Genomic DNA, 26,082 nt, shown 5'->3' on the forward strand with positions numbered 1-26,082 from the left:
CCCTATACAGCAATATATAGAATATATATCAGTGTAAACAGTAACCCTGTCACACCCTATACAGCAATATATAGAATATATATCGGTGTAAACAGTGACCCTGCCACATCCTATACAGCAATATATAGAATATATATCAGTGTAAACAGTAACCCTGTCACACCCCATACAGCAATATATAGAATATATATCAGTGTAAACAGTAACCCTGTCACCCTATACAGCAATATATAGAATATATATCAGTGTAAACAGTAACCGTGTCACACCCTCTACAGCAATATATAGAATATATATCAGTGTAAACAGTAACCCTGTCACCCTATACAGCAATATATAGAATATATATCAGTGTAAACAGTAACCGTGTCACACCCTATACAGCAATATATAGAATATATATCAGTGTAAACAGTAATCCTGTCACACCCTATACAGCAATATATAGAATATATATCAGTGTAAACAGTGACCCTGTCACACCCTATACAGCAATATATAGAATATATATCAGTGTAAACAGTGACCCTGTCACACCCTATACAGCAATATATAGAATATATATCCGTGTATACAGTAACCCTGTCACACCCTATACAGCAATATATAGAATATATATCAGTGTAACAGTAACCCTGTCACACCCCATACAGCAATATATAGAATATATATCAGTGTAAACAGTAACCCTGTCACACCCTATACAGCAATATATAGAATATATATCAGTGTAAACAGTGACCCTGTCACACCCTATACAGCAATATATAGAATATATATCAGTGTAACAGTAACCCTGTCACACCCCATACAGCAATATATAGAATATATATCAGTGTAAACAGTAACCCTGTCACACCCTATACAGCAATATATAGAATATATATCAGTGTAAACAGTGACCCTGTCACACCCTATACAGCAATATATAGAATATATATCAGTGTAAACAGTAACCCTGTCACACCCTATACAGCAATATATAGAATATATATCAGTGTAAACAGTAACCCTGTCACACCCCATACAGCAATATATAAAATATATATCAGTGTAACAGTAACCCTGTCACACCCTATACAGCAATATATAGAATATATATCAGTGTAAACAGTAACTGTGTCACACCCTATACAGCAATATATAGAATATATATCAGTGTAAACAGTAACCCTGTCACACCCCATACAGCAATATATAGAATATATATCAGTGTAAACAGTAACCCTGCGACACTCTATGGAGCAATATATAGAATATATATCAGTGTAAACAGTAACCATGTCACACGCCATGAAATGAAATGAAAATCGCTTATTGTCACGAGTAGGCTTCAATTAAGTTACTGTGAAAGCCCCTAGTCGCCACATTCCAGCGCCTGTTCGGGGAGACTGGTACGGGAATCGAACCGTGCTGCTGGCCTGCCTTGGTCTGCTTTCAAAGCCAGCTATTTAGCCCAGTGTGACACAGTTACTGTTTACACTGATATATATTCTATATATTGCTGTATAGGGTGTGACATGGTTACTGTTTGCAATGATATATATTCTATATATTGCTGAGAGGGGCTATTTAGCGCACTGGGCTAAATCGCTGGCTTTGAAAGCAGACCAAGGCAGGCCAGCAGCACGGTTCGATTCCCGTAACTGCCTCCCCAAACAGGCGCAGGAATGTGGCGACTAGGGGCTTTTCACAGTAACTTCATTGATGCCTACTCGTGACAATAAGCGATTTTCATTTCATGGGGTGTGAAATGGTTACTGTTTACACTGATATATATTCTATATATTGCTCTCTTGGGTGTGGCAGGGTCACTGTTTACACTGATATATATTCTATATATTGCTGAATGGGGTGACACGGTTACTGTTTACACTGATATACTATATATTGCTGTATAGGATGTGACATGGTCACTGTTTACACTGATATATATTCTATATATTGCTGTATAGGGTGTGACCCTATACATCAATATATAGTATACCAGGATGCTGCCTGGACTGGAGGGCATGTCTTATAAAGAATGGTTGAGGGAGCTCGGGCTTTTTTCACCTGGAGCGAAGAAGGAAAGAGGTGATTTGATAGAAGTGTACAAGGTGATGAGAGGCATGGATAGAGTGGATAGCCAGAGACTTTTCCCCAGGGGGGAAATGGCTGTCACGAGGGGACATAATTTTATGGTGATTGTAGGAAGGTATAGGGGAGATGTCAGAGGTCGGTTCTTTACACAGAGAGTGGTGGGTGTGTGAAATGCACTGCCAGTGGAGGTGGTGGAGTCAGAGTCATTCGGGACATTTAAGCGACTCTTGGACAGGCACGTGGACAGCAGTAAATTGAAGTGGTGGAGGTTAGGTTGATCTTAGATTAGGATAAATGGTCGACACAACATTGTGGGCCGAAGGGTCTGTACTGTGCTGTACCGTTCGATGTTCTATTGGCCTTTCCTTAGCTGTGTGGGAAATTATGGTTGTGACTTTATCCTGGGATTATTGCCACCTCTCTTGAATGTGACGTGACACGAGAGAAAATGCAGCAAAGCGAACTCAATTTCTGCTGCAGTTTCCGAGCGATTGGAATATTTTGAAATGTTGCCCGCCTCCACTTTGAGGAGAGGGAATCTCCAATTCGGGTGCAACCAAAACGTTGCCGTCTTAGACGATTTGCAATTTTGTTTTCTGTGAACTAGTCTGTCACTTTAACAGTGTCTCCAACTTGTCAAGTAACCTACTGTTGAACGTGAGTTTGGTGCAGTTTTCAGATTAATTCCAATGCTTTGTCATTTGTCTCTGAAACAGAATTCCGAAGGCAGCAACTAGAAGCCTATCTCTCCAGAAAGGGAAAATTGAAGGTTCCAGGCCCCAATGCCAGGTGTGTTTCACATTAGGTATAACAGCAGGCCTGTTACAATTTCAGTGATGGACTGTCTGTGGCCGCATCTCTCTTTGAATGAATGCTGAGAGTACAAGAAGCGATTGAAGTTACTGCTGTTATGGCTTGTCTGCATCTTCAGTCTGTGCTCATTGCTACATTAAATCGTGTACTGCAATCTGTGGAAGGAATTGATCATTAGGATGATCACTTATTGGTTGGAGTATTCATAAAATTGCAGAATACAATAAAGGACACTTGGCCCATCGTGATCACACCAGCCCAGCCTAGTCCCACTTTCAAGCATTTGCTCAATAGTTTATTTATGTAGACCTACTTATTGCCCAAACGGTCTGTATCCGTCCATTCCTTGCCCGTTCATGTGTCTATCAAGAAACATCTTAAACGTTGCTATTGTGCCTGCCTCTACTACGTCCACTGGCAATGCGTTCCAGGCACCCACCACCCTCTGCGTGAAAAACTCTTCCCCTTCCATCATGCTCTGCTCTTAAACCTGTGCCCCCCTTGTAATCACGTCTTCCACACTAGTAAAAAGCTTCTGACTATCCATCCCGTCTATACTTCTTGTAATTTTGTAGACCTCAATCAGGTCTTCCCCTCAGCCTCCGTGTTTCTAAACTTTCCTAGTTTATTCAGCCTCTCCTAATAGCTAGCACCCTCCAGACCAGGCAATATACTGGTAAACCTTCTTTGCACTATCTCCAAAACATCCACATTCTTCTAGTAGTGTGTCGGCCCAGTAATGGTGTGTCTATATTTCCAATCTTGTCACTGGGTTTATTTTGTGTATTTATACTATGTTACATTGAACCCCAGGTTTATTTTAGCGTACTCTTAATTCACTTTAAACTGCCTCTATGTTTCCGTTCGCCCCTCTTGCACTGTACTAACTAGTCACTCCAAATCTATGGAGTCTACCTGGTCAGGTTCCGGCTGAACACACCTTGCAATCCCTTCGTGTAGAGATCAAGGAATTTAACCTGTATCTGTGCACTTGGGAACAGAAAAAACGAATTGCATTGACAAGTTGCTGTCTGTCTTTGGGCAGCTTCCTCGATTCTGTACCACATCCATCGATGTAGAAATCCTCTTTATAATCCTCTGACAAATCCTCAATTTTGAAGCATTTGTAGACTCCGGGACTGAATGCTAATCCAGCTCGTGGTGTTTCTTTTTGTGAAACAGATTTGTGGAAAGGGCTCTACAATTACCAGGCATTGTTTAAAATTCCCGCTTGACATAGCGTCAATATCCTTCGAAAATATCCTTAAACACAGCTTAGCCCAATTTAGGATAACACTTCTGATCATAAGTAAGATTGACATTCCCAGATCAAACCCCAAAACGGGGAAAACCTCAAACATGGCAAGGGAACTCGGTCACTTTATGGAGCAGATGGGAGCTGTGGACCCCTGGAGGTTTGCCCACCCGGGGGAGAAAGAATTCTCCTTCTTCTCCCCAGTACACAACGTGTTCACCAGAATTGACTTCTTTGTGGTGGGGAAAACGGTGCTTCCAGGGATAGACAAATTGGAATACTCCGCAATTGTGATATCAGACCACGCCCCACACTACATGGACGTGCGGCTGGAGACGGGAAGGGCCCAGCGCCCCACATGGAGGCTGGACGGTGCCTTACTAGCTGACAAGGCCTTCAGCGAAAGGATAGCGCGGGCCATAGCGGAGTACACGGAGAACAACCAAAACGGGGAGGTATCATCCTCCGCGTTCTGGGAAGTGCTTAAGGCCGTACTAAGAGGGGAAATCATTGCCTTCAAAGAGATAGGGAGGAAAGGGTGGCTGGGCAGAAGCTGGTCGACTCCATACTGGAGGTAGACCGTAAATACTCTGAGGCCCTGACCGTAGAGCTCCTGGCGGAGAGAAAAGAACTACAAAGGAACTTTGACCTGCTCTCCACCAGGAAAGCAGTGCACCAACTCCGCCAGGCGCGCGTGACCCTGTACGAACACGGAGACAAAGCCAGTCACCTGTTGGCACACCAGCTGAGAAAGTAGGCAGCCACCAGAGAAATTGCGCAAATCAGGGGTACCAGAGGCATGTTGGAAACAGAACCAGAGAGGATTAACAAAACCTTCAAGGCCTTCTACCAAGAGCTGTACACCTCAGAGCCCCCAACGGGGAAGGCTGGGATGAACCGGTTCCTTGATGGACTGGACGTACCAGTCGTGGGAGAGGGCAGGAAACGGGACCTGGAAGCACCACTAACACTGGGAGAGATCATGGACAGCATCAGCTCCATGCAGACGGGGAAGACGCCGGGACCGGACGGATTCCCGGCAGACTTCTACAAAAAAGTTGCGACAGTGCTGGCCCCGCACCTGCGGGAGATGTTCACAGACTCGCTAGCTAGGGGCACACTGCCGCCCATGTTAGCCCAGGCCTCAATCTCGCTGATACCTAAGAAAGACAAAGACCCAACGGAATGTGGGCCATACAGACCCATAGCTCTGCTGAACGCAGACGCCAAAATACTGGCCAACATCCTAGCCAAAAGGCTAGAAGACTGTGTACCTGAGGTGGTCACAGAGGACCAGACGGGCTTCGTCAAGGTAGACAGCTCACCTCGAACATCAGGCGCCTGCTGAACGTGATAATGACCCCCTCTGGGGAGAGAACACTGGGTGATCGTCTCCCTGGACGCAGAAAAGGCCTTCTACAGAGTCGAATGGAAATACCTCATAGAGGTACTGGAGCGGTTCGGGCTTGGAACAGGGTTCACCGCTTGGGTAAAGCTCCTATACAACGCTCCCATGGTGAGTGTACGGACCAACAATACCAACTCCCAATATTTCCAGCTGCACAGGGGCACCAGACAAGGATGCCCACTGTCTCCGCTGCTGTTCGCACTAGCAATTGAACCGCTAGCAATCGTGCTCAGGGCAGCAAAAAGTTGGAGGGGGATCCGAAGGGGAGGCAGAGAGCACAGAGTCTCAATATGCAGATGATCTGCTCCTCTACATCTCGGACCCACAAAGCAGCATGGACAGAATCATCGCGCTCCTGAAAGAGTTTGGAGCCTTCTCGGGCTACAAACTCAACATGAGCAAACGCAAGATCTTCCCAGTACAAAGGGGCTGCCGTTCAAACAAGCCCAACATAAATTCCGCTACCTGGGGATCCAAATAGCCCATGACTGGAAAGGGATCCACAAATGGAACCTCACCAGCCTGGCGGAGGAAGTAAAAAAGGACCTGCAAAGATGGAACACACTCCCACTCTCCCTCGCGGGGAGAGTCCAGACGATCAAAATGAACGTACTGCCCAGGTTCCTCTTCCTGTTTAGATCCATTCCGATCTACATCCCCAAGGCCTTTTTCAAAGCGCTGGACAAACATCATGGCGTTCGTATGGGGGGGTAACAATGCTAGGATCCCAAAGAAGGTCCTACAAAAAACAAAATCCAGGGGGGGGCTAGCTCTCCCGAATCTACAATTCTACCACTGGGCGGCAACAGCCGAGCGAGTAAGGGAATGGATCCAGGAACCAGAAGCCGAGTGGGTGCGTGCGGAGGAGGCCTCCTGCATGGGGACCTCCCTCCGGGCCCTCGCCACGGCAGCACTCCCATCCCCACCCAAAAAACACTCCAGCAGCCCAGTGGTGACAGCCACCCTCCAATCCTGGAACCAACTGCGGCAGCAATTTGGCCTGATCAAAATGTCGGACAAGGCTCCCATCTGCAACAACCATAGGTTCACACCAGCACTGACTGACGCCACCTTCAAAAGGTGGAGACAGGACGGGGGGACACTGACAATCAGGGACCTATACACGGACGACAGGATCGCAACACTGGATGAACTGACAGAGAAATTTCGGCTAGCTGGGGGGAACGAGCTGCGGTACCTCCAGCTCAAAAACTTCCTACGAAAGGAGACAAGGACGTACCCACAACCGCCACGCACTACTGGACGCAAGTATCCTAGAGAAAGGGAACTGTAGCGACTTGTATGACCGACTGGTAGAAAGGGACGACATCGTACTGGACGCAACAAGGAAATGGGAGGACGACCTGGGGATGGAGATAGGGTGGGGACTCTGGAGCGAAGCACTACATAGGGTCAACTCCACCTCCACGTGCGCAAGGCTCAGCCTGACGCAACTAAAAGTGGTACATAGAGCCCACTTAACAAGAAACCGTATGAGCAGGTTCTTCCCGGAGGTGGAGGACAGATGCGAACTGTGCCAAAGAGGCCCGGCCAACCACGCCCACATGTTCTGGTCTTGCCCCAGACTGGTGGAGTACTGGACAGCCTTCTTCGAGGCTATGTCCAAAGTGGTGGGGGTGAGGGTGGAGCCATGCCCGATAGTGGCGGTCTTCGGGGTTTCAGACCAGCCAGATCTATTCCTGGGGAGGAGGGCGGACGCCCTTGCCTTTGCCTCCCTGATCGCCCGCCGTAGAATCCTGTTTGGCTGGCGTTCAGCAGCACCGCCCAGAGCTGCAGACTGGCTGTCCGACCTCTTGGAATCTCTCCAAATGGAGAAAATCAAATTCGCCATCCGAGGGTCAGGCGACGGCTTCCACAGAACGTGGGATCCATTCATGCAATTGTTCCGGGACCTGTTTGTGGCCAACGTACAAGAAGAAGAATAGTCGGGTGGCCAAGAATCAGGGGAAAATGAATGGGTATCGGGGGAAGGTAGCCGGGGGGGGGCGCTACGGGTTCGTTATGGGGGTTTGATGGCTAGCTAAGGCCCAAAACCAAACTGTAAATAAATGCCAATAAACATGTGCCTCGGCCATATTGGGGAATGTAAAATATGTATGCCGGCTAAAGGGGGGAGGCCACAGTTAGTATTACGAAGATGTTTACCTGTAAATATATATTGTAATTTTTGCATGTTTTTTATTTTTTTTATTTGTTTGTTTATTTATTTTCTCTTCTCTCTCTCTAACAATTTGTGATTTGTTCAATATAAAACATGAAAACTGAATAAAAAACATTTATAAAAAAAAAAGATTGACATTCCCGAATTGGCTTTCTTTCCTCATTTTATAATAATTTGTATTAGTGTCACAAGTTGGCTTACATTAACGCTGCAATTAAGTTACTGTGAAATGCCCCACGTTGCCACATTCCGGCGCCTGTTCGGGTACACAGGGAGAATTCAGAATGTCCAAATCACCTAACAAGCATGTCTTTCGTGCCTTATGGGAGGAAACGGGAGTGAGAGTTTGGCTCAAGTTAGAATCAGAGCTTAATGGGAAATGGAATGAGAGTTTGGTCAAGTTAAAAATCAGAGCTTGATGGGAAATGGAATGTCAAGTTGTACAGCAATGTGAACGTGCCTTGTTGACTGAATTGTTCCTGTGAGAAGGCATTATCACGACCTTGACCGTCTGTGAGAATCTGAAGTGGGAATGCAACACAGCCGGGGGAAGATTCACTCCTTAGGATTTTTTGATAAAGAATTACTATGCTATGAAACTAACTGTATTACTAATGATGGGAAGAAAATAATTACATAAAGGAGGGGCGTAATGAGCTAATTGTATCACTAATGATTGAAAGTTTGATGGGTTTTATAAGAATATATAGTCAACTGTAACTAAGAGAAATTTGCTTTTTCACTTGCTGTAACTCAGTTACACTTGTGCTACAGCCCCGCGGTAAATAAACGGCTCTTTTAAGTTATCTGGTGTTCGACTGCTGATTACCTCTGGACTGCAAAAATTTAGTATTATCAGGAGCACCCGGAGGAAACCCACGCAGACACGGGGAGAATGTGCAAACTCCGCACAGCCAGTGACCCAGGCGGGAATCGAACACGGGTTGGTGCTGTGAAGCAACAGTGCCAACGACTGAGCTGCCGCGCCGCCCACTGTGTGTGTGTGTGTGTGCGTGTGTAATTGAAGTTGAGTTAACTAATTTGTAAACCTTGTGCCCTTTATTTTGAATCCGTTTGTGAGTGAAAAAATATTCTCTCTCTTCAGGTACTATTTAGGGGACAAGACCAATCGAAAAACACAGCCACCAACCGCTCCGTTCAAAGTTGGCGTGGTAAGTCTTCAGAATGTAATCCTCCACATCAAACTTATGGCAGAGATAAAAGATTGCCTTTGCATCAAGTTAGTAGCCTCCCTTCTGTGTAAGGAACGATACTGAGCGTTGGGACTATTCAATGATTAGCGGTGGGTAAATGTGCATTCTCTTCATTGTGAGAAAGATCTGCTTTCTGACCGTTTGCTCTGAATTTCTGTGCCAGATATGAATTGAGATCTCAACGCATGGTTTTGTTCTGTGGCTTTGCCTTCTCTGCCCATTGCAGGAGCTACCAAACTGTCAGGACAGTAAGAAGTCTTACAACACCAGGCTAAGGTCCAACAGGTTTGTTTGGAATGACTAGCTTTCGGAGCGTAGCTCCTCCACTCACCTGATGAATGAGCTGCGCTCCGAAAGCTAGTGACTCCAAACTAACCTGTTGGACTTTAACCTGGTGTTGTAAGACTTCTTACTGTGCTCACCCCAGTCCAACGCCAGCATCTCCACATCAAACTGTCAGGAGACATGGCTAGCTTAGTCAATCTTAAAAGTCCATGTGTCGTTTGTCGGAAAAGTGAGCATTCTCTGATTATTTTCCCTGGTTTCTACTTCTTATTGTGAATGTGGGGCACAGCAATTAGTCATTGAGTTAAACCCCTGGGGGGGGGGGGGGGTACTAAATGTAAATCCAGCTCCGATTAATGGGCAGTGACTCTTTTCTCAGGTTTTAATCAAACTCCCCCCAGAAAGTGCATCTGAACAAGTCATGAATCATAGAATTTACAGTGCAGAAGGAGGCCATTCGGCCCATCGAATCTGCACCGGCTCTAGGAAAGAGCACCCTACCCAAGGTCCACACCTTCACCCTATCCCCATAACTCAGTAACCCCACCCAACACTGAGGGCAATTTTGGACACTAAGGACAATTGATCATGGCCAGTCCACCTAACCTGCACATCTTTGGACTGTGGGAGGAAACCGGAGCACCCGGAAGAAACCCACGCAGACACGGGGAGAACGTGCAGACTCCGCACAGACAGTAACCCAAGCCTGGAATTGAACCTGGGACCCTGGAGCTGTGAAGCAATTGTGCTAACCACAATGCTACTTTGCTGCCCACTGAAGTCCTTGACATCAACAAACCTGCGGATTGAGATAGCGACCTTGGCGGTACTTGGCCAAGTTAAAACGGACAGGATCGGGGTAGTGTATTGAGATGGATAGAAAACTGACTGGCAGACAGGAAACAACGAGTAGAATAAATGTTTTATTTTCCAAATGGTAGGCAGTGACGAGTTAGACATGGCAGGGATCGGTGCTGGGGATCTCAGCTATTCAAGATATATATTAATGATTTAGATGAGGGAATTAAATGTAATAGCTCATTCAGACCACTATGCTACCGTGCTGTGTCTTTATTTCTCTGTTATTTTTCTCTTTTTGTGTCTTTCCTCTCCCCATCCTCTCGTCACGGCCACTTCAGTGTTTTTGCCCAACTGCTCGAATACAATTCAGTGGCTCAATTCAGTTTTATAATGCTCCAGTGAGGTACCTTGGGATGTTATTGCATTGAAAATGCTGTATCAATGCAGCAGTATTGTTCATGGTTTTTTTTTTAAAAGGACCGACATGAGGAAAACTGTAATTGACCTCAGAATGGAGGGGTGATGGATGGATTTTGAGAAGTGCTTTTGTTTTTAGAATAAAAAGTTTAAGTGGGGAATTTGAGTGCAGAACCTCTAAGGGTGGGGGGGGGGGGGGGGGAAGAGAGAAGGGGAGAGAGAGAGGGAGAGAGAGACTGCTGGAGCAGGTGGATTGGTGCTTGTCCGTGGAGGGATTCGCCAGTTCTGGTTTTAAATTGAACCTTGTTGCTCAAGCGATCTAGCAAGGACCGGAGTGAGGGAGAGCTGAGCTTACTGTGGGGAATGTACTGCAGATTGTCAAAATGTTGCTCACCAGCCTGGGTGGCGTGAGGAGAGAAAACGGGGTTGGAGCGATGAAGACTAAAGCTGACAGAGAGGCATTCGAGCCGATCTTAGGAAAGAGGGCAGGAGAAAGGTTTTGGATCTGCACGGATGTCAAAGTAGTGAACTATCTTGAGTGAATGTAGACAGTGTCTGTGAAAGCACAGGAGGATGTCATGTCAGAATAGTATCACGGTGACATGGAGGCATGTCTACGGAGAGATGCTTGGGCATTCTGTACGTGATGAGGAGGGAAAGGGGTTGAACAATCTCGAGGCATTAAAATATCTGGGAGATGGGCATTGGAAAAGATGCAAATGTTCCCCCCTCCCTTTTTCTATTAATTAATCAGAGCAATGAAGGTTAACCAAGTCTAATTCAAGGATAAGCTTTTGGCAATGAAATATCAACTTTACTCACTGAATCAATTTGTTTGAGCTTTTTTGAATTGTGTTTCAGGGAGGAGCGCTGAAAAGTGGTGGTCCCACAAAGCCGACCAAACTCCGATACACCAACCACTCCAGACCTGCGAACCATGTCACATCACTGGCTGTCACATCACTGGCTGCCAGCTCCAAGACTCAGCCCAACACTGAAACCTCCAAAGCCAAGGAAACTCTCTCCAAAACTGCTCCCGCGTTTCCCCAAGCAAAGGTCACGGCCCACACAAACACACCCACCCTATTCCCGGCTGTCTCGACGACAGGAGAAAATGAACCTCCTGCGCGGGCCGCTCATTCAGACCAATATGAAGGCAATTTAAACCCTGCCACGTTAGCATGTGCTGCAAATCTCCGTAAATCAGACTATCCAGAGCAGAGCAAGCAAACTGTGGATATGGCTCCAAATAGAGGACACTCTGTCAGTACAGCTTTAATCAAACCCTTTACAAATCAGGCAATTAAAACGCAAGACGGCAGATCAAAGAACACTGTTCCAGATAATCGGTTAAGGGCTATTGGTACAGGCAGAACAGCCAAAATGGGCCCTGGTGCAGCTAAATTGACAGGTATGGCAAAGCCAACTTCCAGTGTAGCTAAACCTGCCGGCACTGCCAAGGTGGCACACGGTGCTGGTAAACCTGTTGGCACTGCCAAGGTGGCACACGGTGCTGGTAAACCTGTTGGCACTGCCAAGGTGTCACACGGTGCTGGTAAACTTGTCAGCACTGCCAAGATGGCACACGGTGCTGGTAAACATGTTGGCACTGCCAAGGTGGCACACGGTGCTGGTAATAAACCTGTCAGCACTGCCAAGACGGCTCACGGTGCTGGTAAACCTGTCAGCACTGCAAAGGCGGCTTACGGTGCTGGTAAACCTGTCAGCACTGCCAAGGTGGCTCACGGTACTGGTAAACCCGTCGGAGTAAACCCGAAACAGTCCACAAACGGTGACATGGATCAGAACGATGGAGACAAGAGATTGAACTACTCGACCCAACGGCTGGCAAGTGACAAAACCAAGCCTGGTACTGGCTTACAGCCTCCGATTGCAATCCAGTCCACTGGAAAGAAGCCAGTGACAATCTGGCAACCCTTCACAAGATCTACTCAAAGAATACATGAGTGCTTGGTTTCCCGGAACACAAAGGGAAGTAAAGGAGGGGTACCGACCCCATCGGCACTCAGCACTGCCAAATGTCAGCGAGGCGAAAGCACTGTGCACCCGACAGGAAAAGGACAAGGTGAAAGGAGGTAAGAGCTTTTAACTGCCAAAAAGGGCTTTGATTCTATTTCAACCTGCAGCTTTGCTGCTTGCACTCAAATGGTCTCTCTCTCGCTCTCTCAAGAATGTGTTTACGAAAGGAGTTTTCTATCCACCTGACATGCCGAGGGGGGGGGGGAAGTGAGATCTGTGCTTGAATTTGTACCCCCTGCTTTGTCCGGGTCTCAATCACTTTGGCTGTGGCACAGAGGATTAGTGCATTCCTAGGCTGGGTGGCAAGTCTTGTCCTCTGTGCCTTTCTCCCCTTTATGAATGTCAGACAGGGCAATCAGCCAAGCTCCTAGAAGACGGAGCTTTATATTCCTACTCCGTGTGAACATCAATGTAGAATGAAAATCTCAGTGCTGCACAGGCTCCTAGTTAGTTTTTTAAATTGTTAGTTATTTTATGAATCATTCGAGGGATGTGGGTTTCGTTGGCTCGTCCAGCATTTGTTTTTGCCTAACTGCCCCTTGAGAAGGTGGTGGGTGAGCCGCCGCTGTTAGGGAGGGTGTTCAGGGGTTTTGACCCAGCGACAGTGAAGGAACAGCCGATATATTCCCAAGTCGGGGCGGTGAGTGACTTGGAGGGGAACCTCCAGGTGGTGGAGTTCTCGGGTATCTGCTGCCCTTGTCCTTCTAGATGGTAGAGGTTGTGGGTTTGGAAGGTGCTGCCTAAGGAGCCTTGGTGAGTTGCTGCAGTGCATCTTGTAGATGGTACACACGGCTGCCACTGTGCGTCGGTGGGGGAGGGAGTGAATGTTTGTCGCTGGGGTGCCGATCAAGCGGGGCTGCTTTGTCCTGGATGGTGTGGAGCTTCTCGAGTGTTGCTGGGAGCTGCACTCATCCAGGCAAGTGGAGAGTATTCCCTCACACTCCTGACTTGTGCCTTGTAGATGGTGGACAGACTTTGGGGGGAGTCAGGAGGTGAGTTACTCTCCGCAGGATTCCCAGCCTCTGACCTGCCCTGGTAGCCACAGTATTTATATGGCTGGGTCCAGTTCAGTTTCTGATCAATGGTAACTCCCAGGATGTTGAGAGATCATCATGCCATTGAATGTTAGGGGGAGATGGTCGTTACCTGCCACTGGTCTGGCATGAATGTTACTTGTCAGCCCCAAACCTGGATATTGTCCAGGTCTTGCTGCATTTGGACATGGACTGCTTCATTATCTGAGGAGTCGTGAATGGTGCTGAACATTGTGCAGTCATCAGCGAACATCTCCACTTCTGACCTTATGATGGAGGGAAGGTCATTGAAGCAGCTGATTAGGGAGAGAAGTAGGAGGAAAAAGAAAGGGGAAAAAAGTTGAAAAGACCCTCCCTTCTCTCAAGTATAAATAATACAATCAGCAGCAATCGTAGGACAGATATGGTTACACATAACATAATTCGGGTCAGTTATACAAAAGCAGAGAGCTGTAATTCCTCAAAATAATCTAGGAAAGGTCGGCAAGCTGTATAAAATCAATCCTAAAATGTGCTTTCTTTTCTCAAGTTCAGCATTCTGAATATGTTTACCGTTTCAATTAGTACAAGAGAGCGAGGCGGACTGCTTACAATTTATTAGAGTAATGCGTCTAGCCAATACTGTTGATCAGGGGAGTGCAGCATTTTCGTAGGAGGATGGCCATTTAGTTCCACTCCCAAGAGTGCTGTAATTGTAGAAGCATTTAACGTTCTCCTAAAACTCAGTCATGTTAAAACAAAAAATATCAAAATGACACCACTTTGGGACATGACCAAGGCACGACGGTACAGTGGTTAGCACTGCTGCCTCACAGCGTCAGCAACCCGGGTTCGATTCCCAGCTTGGGTCACTGTCTGTGCGGAGTCTGCACGTCCTCTGCGTGGGTTTCCTCCGGGTGCTCCGGTTTCCTCCCACAGTCCAAAGATGTGCAGGTTAGGCGGATTGGCTGATACAAGAAAAATGACCCTTAGTGTCCAGGGATGTACAGCTTAGGTGGGGTTACGGGGGTAGGGGAGGGGAGTGAGCCTAGGGTCAGTGCAGACTAGATGGGCCGAATGGCTGCCTGCTGCACTATAGACATTCCCATGATTCTGTTCTACGATACGAGCCTGAGAGGCTGGGCAATATGGCATCTGGATAAATCTTAGATATTTTAACTTTGGCTCAGTGGATATGGTATAAGAGTTTAAATTGTAACTGGCCATATCTTGCACAACTAGATGGGGAATGTACGCAAGAAGAACACGCAGTTATCTTACAAGACTGAATCATTATTCCTGTAGAATTTTCAAGATAGAAAGCGAAGGTGAAAAGATTAGAGAATATAATTTGAAAATGAACTCCCTAATGAAAGGTTTTAGTTCGATATAATATCAACGAACAACAAAGAAAAGTACAGCACAGTAACAGGCCCTTCGGCCCTCCAAGCCCATGCCAACCATGCTGCCCGTCTAAACTAAAATCTTCTACACTTCCTGGGTCCGTATCCCTCTATTCCCATCCTTTTCATGTATTTGTCAAGATGCCCCTTAAACGTCACTATCGTCCCTGCTTCCACCACCTCCTCCGGCAGCGAGTTCCAGGCACCCACTACCCTCTGTGTAAAAAAACAAGCCTCGTACACCTACTCTAAACCTTTCCCCTCGCACCTTAAACCTATGCCTCCTAGTAATTGACCCCTCTACCCTGGGGAAAAGCCTCTGACTATCCACTCCATCTATGCCCCTCATAATTTTGTAGACCTCTATCAGGTCGCCCCTCAACCTCCGTCGTTCCGTGAGAACAAATCGAGTTTATTCAACCGCTCCTCATAGCTAATGCCCTCCATACCAGGCAACATCCTGGTAAATCTCTTCTGCACCTTCCCTAAAGCCTCCACATCCTTCTGGTAGTGTGGCGACCAGAATTGAACACAATACTCCAAGTGTGGCCTAACTAATGTTCTATACAGCTGCAACATGACTTGCCAATTCTTATACTCAGTGCCCTGGCCAATGAATGCAAGCATGCCGTATGCCTTCTTGACTACCTTCTCCACCTGTGTTGCCCCTTTCAGTGACCTGTGGACCTGTACACCTAGATCTCTCTGACTTTCAATACTCTTGAGGGTTCTACCATTCACTGTATATTCTCTACCTGCATTAGACCTTCCAAAATGCATTACCTCACATTTGTCCGGATTAAACTCCATCTGCCATCTCTCCGCCCAAGTCTCCAAAAGATCTTAATCATGCTGTATCCTATGACAGTCCTCATTGCTATCCGCAATTCCACCAACCTTTGTGTCGTCTGCAAACTTACTAATCAGACCAGTTACATTTTCCTCCAAAACATTTATATATACTACGAACAGCAAAGGTCCCAGCACTGATCCCTGCGGAACACCACTAGTCACAGCCCTCCAATGAGAAAAGCACCCTTCCATTGCTACTGTCTGCCTTCTATGACCTAGCCAGTTCTGTATCCATCTTGCCAGCTCACCCCTGATCCCGTGTGACTTCACCTTTTGTACCAGTCTGCCATGAGGGACCTTGTCAAAGGCTTTACTGAAGTCCATATAGACAACATCCACTGCCTGACCTGCATCAATCATCTTTGTGACCTCTTTGAAAAATACGTTAGTGAGACACGACCTCCCCTTCACTCAATTGGTGATCTTTTTGGCATGCACAATCACTGATTTGTAATTGTGCTCTTCCTACTCTGCTTCAGGAAACGCCTTGACGTATGGTTGGCTTCCAAGGGGAAGACCTACAAGCGGCCTCCCATGCCCACCCCTCTGCAGAGATCGGCGCAGTCCGTTAAAAAGAACTTGGAGCTTTCTTTCTGGGAGGCGATCGAGGAGGAGGAGGTGGAGAAGAGCCTGACCAGCCGGGTGAACCACATGCTGGACGACTGCATGAGATTCGTGGAGAAGGTACGGCAGAGCCGCTGAGAATGTCGGCAATCATTCTACACTACTTCATGCCCCAAGATCTCTGTCAATCTCTCTAGTGGCAGCAGCGTACCGTATTACAGGTTCACAACCATTTTGCTTCTGAGGCTCCACGCCCACAGTTCCTATGTTGTTAAAAAATCCACAGACCCCTTGTAGCAATTAATATGAAACTTGTTGGTGCTGGGCAGCAGGTCAGAGCCTGGGCTAAGGGCAGGGGCAGAGGGGAGATTGAGGCTCAGATAGGCTGTATATAAGGGAGGTAGATTGAAGCTTGGCCGCAATGCAGATTGAGGCGCAGGGGAAATTCACGGTCCGTCTGACATGTTAAATCTGCGAGCCAACCTGTGTCTCCACCTGAGAGGCGAAGCTCAGTTAGAGTAAGGCCTCATTTAACCTTACCCCTTTAAGGTTAATGGGGCCTGTAATCCCGCTGAGCGTTGCGCTATTAATTCTGATGTCAATTTCTGCGAGATCTGATTGGCGCCACTTTGCTGGGTCTGTCCTGCTGTGGGACATGGCATGTCTGCTGACGGTGTTGTCTGAAACATTATCTGCAGAGTACAGTTCCATCAGTATGACTGCAAGGCTAGTCTGGGTGACCTCTCGTCCAATTTTGGCACAAGTTCCCAGGTGCTCAGAAGGAGGGCTTGGCGGTGCTGACGGGGCTGGGTATGGCCGTGCTGACAGGGCTGTGTATGGCCGTGCTGACGGGGCTGGGTATGGCGGTGCTGACGGGGCTGGGTACGGAGTGCTGACGGGGCTGGGTATGGCCGTGCTGACGGGGCTGGGTACGGCCGTGCTGACGGGGCTGGGTATGGCCGTGCTGACGGGGCTGGGTACGGCCGTGCTGACGGGGCTGGGTATGGCCGTGCTGACGGGGCTGGGTATGGCCGTGCTGACGGGGCTGGGTACGGAGTGCTGACGGGGCTGGGTACGGCCGTGCTGACGGGGCTGGGTACGGCCGTGCTGACGGGGCTCGGTATGGCCGTGCTGACGGGGCTGGGTACGGCCGTGCTGACGGGGCTGGGTACGGCCGTGCTGACGGGGCTGGGTACGGCCGTGCTGACGGGGCTGGGTACGGCCGTGCTGACGGGCCTGGGTACGGCCGTGCTGACGGGGCTGGGTACGGCCGTGCTGACGGGGCTGGGTACAGCCGTGCTGACGGGGCTGGGTACGGCCGTGCTGACGGGGCTGGGTGCGGCCGTGCTGACGGGGCTGGGTACGGAGTGCTGACGGGGCTGGGTATGGCCGTGCTGACGGGGCTGGGTACGGCCGTGCTGACGGGGCTGGGTACGGCCGTGCTGACGGGGCTGGGTATGGCCGTGCTGACGGGGCTGGGTATGGCCGTGCTGACGGGGCTGGGTATGGCCGTGCTGACGGGGCTGGGTACGGAGTGCTGACGGAGCTGGGTACGGCCGTGCTGACGGGGCTGGGTACGGCCGTGCTGACGGGGCTGGGTACGGCCGTGCTGACGGGGCTGGGTACGGCCGTGCTGACGGGGCTGGGTACGGCCGTGCTGACGGGGCTGGGTCCGGCCGTGCTGACGGGGCTGGGTACGGCCGTGCTGACGGGGCTGGGTACGGAGTGCTGACGGGGCTGGGTACGGCCGTGCTGACGGGGCTGGGTCCGGCCGTGCTGACGGGGCTGGGTACGGAGTGCTGACGGGGCTGGGTACGGCCGTGCTGACGGGGCTGGGTACGGCCGTGCTGACGGGGCTGGGTACGGCCGTGCTGACGGGGCTGGGTACGGCCGTGCTGACGGGGCTGGGTATGGAGTGCTGATGGGGCTGGGTATGGCCGTGCTGACGGGGCTGGGTACGGAGTGCTGACGGGGCTGGGTATGGCCGTGCTGACGGGGCTGGGTACGGCCGTGCTGACGGGGCTGGGTACGGAGTGCTGACGGGGCTGGGTATTGCCGTGCTGACGGGGCTGGGTACGGCCGTGCTGACGGGGCTGGGTATGGCCGTGCTGACGGGGCTGGGTATGGCCGTGCTGACGGGGCTGGGTACGGAGTGCTGACAGGGCTGGGTATGGCCGTGCTGACGGGGCTGGGTATGGCCGTGCTGACGGGGCTGGGTACGGAGTGCTGACGGGGCTGGGTACGGCCGTGCTGACGGGGCTGGGTACGGAGTGCTGACGGGGCTGGGTACGGCCGTGCTGACGGGGCTGGGTACGGCCGTGCTGACGGGGCTGGGTACGGCCGTGCTGACGGGGCTGGGTACGGCCGTGCTGACGGGGCTGGGTACGGCCGTGCTGACGGGGCTGGGTACGGCCGTGCTGACGGGGCTGGGTATGACGGGGCTGGGTACGGAGTGCTGACGGGGCTGGGTACGGAGTGCTGACGGGGCTGGGTATGGCCGTGCTGACTGGGCTGGGTATGGCCGTGCTGACGGGGCTGGGTACGGAGTGCTGACGGGGCTGGGTACGGCCGTGCTGACGGGGCTGGGTACGGAGTGCTGACGGGGCTGGGTACGGCCGTGCTGACGGGGCTGGGTATGGCCGTGCTGACTGGGCTGGGTATGGCCGTGCTGACGGGGCTGGGTACGGAGTGCTGACGGGGCTGGGTACGGCCGTGCTGACGGGGCTGGGTCCGGCCGTGCTGACGGGGCTGGGTCCGGCCGTGCTGACGGGGCTGGGTCCGGCCGTGCTGACGGGGCTGGGTATGGCCGTGCTGACGGGGCTGGGTATGGCCGTGCTGACGGGGCTGGGTATGGCTGTGCTGACGGGGCTGGGTCCGGCCGTGCTGACGGGGCTGGGTACGGCCGTGCTGACGGGGCTGGGTACGGCCGTGCTGACGGGGCTGGGTATTGCCGTGCTGACGGGGCTGGGTACGGCCGTGCTGACGGGGCTGGGTACGGCCGTGCTGACGGGGCTGGGTACGGCCGTGCTGACGGGGCTGGGTACGGCCGTGCTGACGGGGCTGGGTACGGCCGTGCTGACGGGGCTGGGTACGGCCGTGCTGACGGGGCTGGGTACGGAGTGCTGACGGGGCTGGGTACGGCCGTGCTGACGGGGCTGGGTATGGCCGTGCTGACGGGGCTGGGTACGGCCGTGCTGACGGGGCTGGGTATGGAGTGCTGACGGGGCTGGGTACGGCCGTGCTGACGGGGCTGGGTATGGAGTGCTGACGGGGCTGGGTATGGCCGTGCTGACGGGGCTGGGTACGGCCGTGCTGACGGGGCTGGGTATGGAGTGCTGACGGGGCTGGGTACGGCCGTGCTGACGGGGCTGGGTATGGAGTGCTGACGGGGCTGGGTACGGCCGTGCTGACGGGGCTGGGTATGGAGTGCTGACGGGGCTGGGTATGGAGTGCTGACGGGGCTGGGTACGGCCGTGCTGACGGGGCTGGGTACGGAGTGCTGACGGGGCTGGGTACGGCCGTGCTGACGGGGCTGGGTATGGAGTGCTGACGGGGCTGGGTATGGCCGTGCTGACGGGGCTGGGTACGGCCGTGCTGACGGGGCTGGGTACGGCCGTGCTGACGGGGCTGGGTACGGCCGTGCTGACGGGGCTGGGTACGGCCGTGCTGACGGGGCTGGGTACGGCCGTGCTGACTGGGCTGGGTACGGCCGTGCTGGCGGGGCTGGGTACGGCCGTGCTGACGGGGCTGGGTATGGCCGTGCTGACGGGGCTGGGTATGGCCGTGCTGACGGGGCTGGGTACGGCCGTGCTGACTGGGCTGGGTACGGCCGTGCTGACGGGGCTGTGTACGGCCGTGCTGACGGGGCTGGGTACGGAGTGCTGACGGGGCTGGGTATGGCCGTGCTGACGGGGCTGGGTACGGCCGTGCTGACGGGGCTGGGTATGGAGTGCTGACGGGGCTGGGTACGGCCGTGCTGACGGGGCTGGGTACGGCCGTGCTGACGGGGCTGGGTACGGCCGTGCTGACGGGGCTGGGTATGGCCGTGCTGACGGGGCTGGGTACGGCCGTGCTGACGTGGCTGGGTACGGCCATGCTGACGGGGCTGGGTACGGCCATGCTGACGGGGCTGGGTACGGCCGTGCTGACGGGGCTGGGTACAGCCGTGCTGACGGGGCTGGGTATGGAGTGCTGACGGGGCTGGGTACGGCCGTGCTGACGGGGCTGGGTTCGGCCGTGCTGACGGGGCTGGGTTCGGCCGTGCTGACCCAGCGACAGTGAAGGAACGGCCGATATATTTCCAAGTCGGGGCGGTGAGTGGCTTGGAGGGGAACCTCCTGGTGGTGGGGTTCCCAGGTATCTGCTGCCCTTGTCCTTCTAGATAGTAGAGGTCGTGGGTTTGGAAGATGCTGCCTCAGGAGCCTTGGTGAGTTGCTGCAGTGCATCTTGGAGATGGTACACACGGCTGCCACTGTGCGTCGGTGGTGGAGGGAGTGAATGTTTGTCGCTGGGGTGCCGATCAAGCGGGGCTGCTTTGTCCTGGATGGTGTGGAGCTTCTCGAGTGTTGCTGGGAGCTGCACTCATCCAGGCAAGTGGAGAGTATTCCCTCACACTCCTGACTTGTGCCTTGTAGATGGTGGACAGGTTTGGGGGGACCAGGAGGTGAGTTACTCGCTGTAGGATTAGTGGTTGAATGCAGCTCAGCAGCTTGTTCGGCCATTTCAGAGGGCACTTGAGAGTCAACCACATTGCTGTGGGTCTGGAGTCACATGTAGGCAGATTTCCTTCCCGAAAGGGCATTAGTGAACCAGATGGGTTTTTCCAACAACCAACAATGGTTTCATGGTCATCTTTAGACTTTTAATTCCAGATATTTTTATTGAATTTAAATTCCACCACCTGCCGTAGTGGGATTCGAACCCGGGTCCCCAGATCATTATCCTGGGTCGCTGGATGGCCAGTCCAGCGACAATACAACTACGTCACCGCCTCCCCCACTTGTGCATGTGAACTTTGGCTTTGTGCTCTCAATGAGGTAGAAGCTGTTGCTGAGTTAAGACACACCAGCAAACTGTGACCATTAACTCGCCGGGGAGTGCTGGAAACACTCAGCAAGCCAGCTAGAGTCTGTGGAGAGGGAAAACGAGAGCCAGAACGCTATAGCTTTCATCGCTACCATTAGTTTTCCTCTCTCCACAGATGGTGCCAGACCTGCTGAGTATTTCCAGCATTTTCTGGTCATTTCAAATTTCCACCATTTGTGGCAGTTCGTTTTTGTCCTTTCCCGATTAAACCCAGTGTTCTCCCAACGTTTAAACGTGGTTGTATTCAGCAGCTGGAAATTGGTTGGAGGGCAGATGTTCAACGGGCCGTCTACTGCTTGTTCCCCACGGATGACGGGTCTGTCCGTTTGCGGTCGTCCTTCCCTCGCATTGTGTTCAGCCGGGAACGTTTCATCCTTCGCTTTGTGTCCCCTCAGGGTGCCCCTCCTGAGCAGCTGGCTGCAGCGCTGCAGAATATCCCGGAAGGTGAGAGGTTTGCCAAGTACTGGATCATCCGAGCTCGCCTGCTGGAATTAACTGGCCCCATGGAGGCTGTCATTGCTCTGTTTGAGCAGGCTGTTCACAGTGGTGCAGAAGTAAGTTACAAAGAAAACTCACAGTTCTTTAAATTTAGCTTTACCCATCCACCTGATCACCTAGAAATTCCTGTGGCCTCCATCTTGAAACGATTCGAACGGGTGGGGGACTAAAATTCAGTTAGCGGTCTGGTATTTTTGGCACTTTAGCGTCGTTAGCCCTCTGACTCCAACCCATAACCTCTGGGTTTTGTGTGCGTGTACAGGGAGGGGTCCCTGCCCCCATTTGATAACTTTCCCGTCTTCTGTTGTTAAGACTGTAGAAACACTAAAGGTAAGCCTTGCTCAATGAAATGTTTTTGGCCGCAATCTTGGTTAACGACTGATCTCATCCTAAAAAAAATACATTTGTATTTGTGGAATGTTGTTACACATTTCCATTATGATTAGTTACTAGATTATTTTGACTTGTTAAATTATATCATTCATTTTCTGTTTATTTAGAGTACCCAATTAATTTTTTTCCAATTAAGGGGCAATTTAGCGCGGCCAATCCACCTAACCTGCGCATCTTTGGGTTGTGGGGGTGAGACCCACGCAGACACGGGGAGAATGTGCAAACTCCGCACGGAGAGGGACCCAGGGCCAGGATCGAACCCGGGTCCTCGGCACCGTGATGCAGCAGTGCTAACCACTGCGCCACCGTGCTGCCCATATAGTTAGTTTGTGAATTTCCGCTTCTATCTTAGCCCTGTGAGACCTCATCTGATAAAAAAAAAAGTTTTAAAAGTGATTAGCGCTTTCCTTTTCCTGGTTAGCGTGTCGTGAGAATGCTTTAATGCAATTGGCTGCTTGGACAGCTTGACGGCATGACCACAGCTCAAGGCTTGGGAACCCCTATTAAAACTATGGCACAGTGGAGAGGATTCGAGATCTCACCACAGCAGTCACCAAGCCTCTCAGCCTGTCTCCCTGCTTGGCTTCTGACTGCAAAGACTGGCCCATTAGACTGTGAGCACTGTTCACATGCAGTTTAATGTTCCTTAAGAAGAACAATACAGCACAGGAACGGGCCCTCCAAGCCTGCTTGGTTGGGAAATGCCACCCTGTTCTTTCACAAATGGAGCAGGCAGCTTTTCACTTGAAGCAGCAAGTTCCATTTTAATAATTTAAGGCTGCAAATAATTTTCTTCGGCCACACAGACATACCTGGTCAGATCCGGTCTGATCCACTCAACACCCCAACACCATCAATCAAGATTATATATTTTTGCCCAAACAGATCCGAGTGTGTAAGCCAATGTGATCAAACCTAAATATGGTGATGTGCGCACCACACTACTGCACAGATTTGAAGATCTCTGGTTTAATTCAGTCTGTAAACCGGCCAGTCTCAGTCGAGATGATCTCATGGGTTCAAAAGTTATCCTCAGTATCCTAGTGGAAAGTGAGCCAGGGCTCTTGATTCTCTAACGGCTGTGTAAGGCCAACCACGTGTCGGAGAGAATTTTGGTAACCGTGCTAATGGAACTGAAGCTCAGAAAGAGGTATCGCCTTCGGGAAAGGTGGCAGAGAAAAATACCTTGGTTTGCCTGAATATCTCCGTGGAATCCCTACAGTGCAGAAGGGGGGCCATTTGGCCCATTGAGTCTGCACTGCCCCTCCCAAAGAGAACCTATCCCCGTAACCTTGCGCACCTTTAGACTGTGGGAGGAAACCGGAGCACCCAGAGGAAACCCACGCAGACAGGGGAAGAACGTCTAAACTCCACACAATCACTCCAGGTTGGAATCAAACCCGAGCCGTAGCATTGCGAGGCAGCAGAGCTAACCACTGTGCCACCTGTTTGTCTGCTCTCGATCTCAATCTGTGCAGTGCAGGTTTTAAATTGGGGATCAGAAAGAGAATTGAGATGAATATACATTGTAAACTTTCATTGATGTAGTTCCACACGGCCGCCCTGTGTAGCCACTTAACAATTTCTTGTGATGTGTTGTACTGGGTGACGATATTATGAGGCAAATTTTCAATGTCTTGGGCCCGCAGTGGCGATGCAGAAAATCTGCTCCTGCATGTTGTGTAGAAAAAGCTGAATCGCTTCAGCGATGGCCAATGCCAATTCTTGTTTTATTGTCAAAATGCACAAGCCCTCGTGTACTTGTGGGTGCAATAACAAACTCTGGCTACCTTTTTCAGCCCGTTGAAGAGCTGCGATATGCACTTGTAGAAGCCATCATGAGGAATGCCAGCTCTCAACCCGCCTCCGCAGGTAAATTCACAGAGATGAACTGGAGCGTTGTTCAGCTGAGCTCCTTCGAGGTGAAACAATTAATCTCCGTTTGTAATACCTGCACCCTCAGAGAAAACTGTGCCCGTGATGGAGATGGCTCCGCTGAGGAGGAGGGTGGCTAGAGCCATTGCCACAGCTGGCTCAATGCGAAGGGGAGAAAAAGCAATCGTGATTGGAGGAGTTATACAGGCGGGGGAACAGTCCGGTGTTTCTGTGCCCACAGACGCGAGTGTCGGATGGCACATTGCCTCCCTGGCGTCAAGGCCCAGGATGCCACTTGAGCCCTTACAAAGCATTGAGGGAGGGGACTGCTGGTGAACAGGACTGTGATCCATACTTGTGCCAATACCATCCCAAATGTGTTTGTACATGCAGGTCTTCGAGACCTCCGCCAGAAATCGGAGGGTCATGCAGATGGGTGGCATGGGTTAGCATTGCTGCCACACAGCGCCAGGGACCAGGGTCCAATTCTGGCCCTGGGTGACTGTCTGTCGCACGGTCTCCCCGTGTCTGCGTGGGTTTCCTCCGGATTCCTCCCACAGTCCAATGATGTGCAGGTTGGGCAAGGTTACAGGGATAGGGTGGGGGAGTGGGCCCATGTAGGGTGCTCTTTTAGAGGGTTGGTGCAGACACAATGGGCACTGTAGGCATTGTATGGATCATTCTATGGTACAGGTAGCTGGAGCACGATGCTTGGGGCCTGCTAGAATTGAAAGGCAGTGAAAATGAGGGCAACAATATCGACAAAGTTCAGTGATTAATGGTATATATACTTCAATGCAAGGAGCCTATGGAGCTGAGGGCACAGGGAGAGAGAGATGGATGGTTGGAAGTATGTAATGTATTACTAAAACATGGCTTAAGGGCGGGCTCAATATTACAGCTTACAGGGCTTTCAAGCAGGATAGAATGGGGATAAAAAGGGACGGAGTCAGCAATATTGGTCAGAGAGAATCCCTCAGCTGTGAGGAATGCAGAAACGCAAAGCAGATCTTCAAACAAAGCAATAGAGGTGAACTGCGGAATTAAAATGGGGCACTTACACTGCTGGGACAAACTCTGAATACGGGAAGGTGCAGTAAATATGTAGTCAAGTTGTTGGGAATTACAGAAACACCAAGGCAGTAATAGAGGGGATTTCAACCCCTCCAATAACTGGGATAAAAATCAGAATCCAGGAATATGGGTGTACAATTCTTAACAAGTATTGAGGAGAACTGTTTTGAACCCGTAGAAAGACCAGTCCAACAACTGAAGGGGCAGTTCTGAACTTTGTTTTAGGGAATGAAGTTGGGCAGTGGAAAAGGGGAGCATTGTGGTGATGGTGATCATAATTCAATTTGATTTGGGGCCACTGTGGAAAATATGGTCCGTGTGTCAAAGTTTCAAATTGGGATAAACCTAGTTTTACTGAGCTGATGTGATTTGGAACAAGTGGGTTTGAAACAACTACTTTGACAGAAAATCAGGGTGGGGTCAGCAGAAGATATTACAGGGGTTCAGAACAAATCTATTCATGGAAAGAATAACGGTGGGACTCTGACATCCACGCGGAGTTAGATTGAAAGAGTAACTGATCGGCTAAGGCAAAAGAAAACGTGTCTTGACTTTGAAATATCGCGGCCATTTCTCTGCTGTTGCTGCCTCAAACTTTGCAACTCGCTTTCTAACAGCACTGTGGGTGTGCCTACACCAGCAGTTCAAGAAAGCAGCTCAGCGCCACCTTCTGAAGGGGCAATTAGGGATGGGCATTGAATGCCAGTGACGCCAACATCCCTGGAATTAAATTTTTTTTTTAAAGATGCAAAGAGCTCAACACCACAAAGGCGAGGGGCGCGATTCTCCGACCCATCGCCGGGTGGGAGAATCGCGGAGTGCCGGGCG

The 26,082-nt window shown here is 50.7% G+C and overlaps 1 protein-coding gene across 1 annotated transcript in view; it reads left to right on the forward strand.

Moving 5' to 3' along the window:
* Positions 1 to 26,082, forward strand: part of ckap2l (cytoskeleton associated protein 2-like) — a 38,065-nt gene that overhangs the window by 1,720 nt on the left and 10,263 nt on the right. The window contains exons 2-7 of the mRNA XM_038785506.1: positions 2,799 to 2,871; positions 8,846 to 8,912; positions 11,319 to 12,553; positions 16,245 to 16,449; positions 21,810 to 21,968; positions 24,105 to 24,177. Of these exons, the coding sequence (XP_038641434.1) occupies positions 2,799 to 2,871; positions 8,846 to 8,912; positions 11,319 to 12,553; positions 16,245 to 16,449; positions 21,810 to 21,968; positions 24,105 to 24,177 (1,812 nt within the window). The remainder of the gene's footprint in view (positions 1 to 2,798; positions 2,872 to 8,845; positions 8,913 to 11,318; positions 12,554 to 16,244; positions 16,450 to 21,809; positions 21,969 to 24,104; positions 24,178 to 26,082) is intronic.

Source organism: Scyliorhinus canicula, chromosome 26, assembly GCF_902713615.1.
Source record: "Scyliorhinus canicula chromosome 26, sScyCan1.1, whole genome shotgun sequence".
NCBI lineage: Eukaryota > Metazoa > Chordata > Chondrichthyes > Carcharhiniformes > Scyliorhinidae > Scyliorhinus > Scyliorhinus canicula.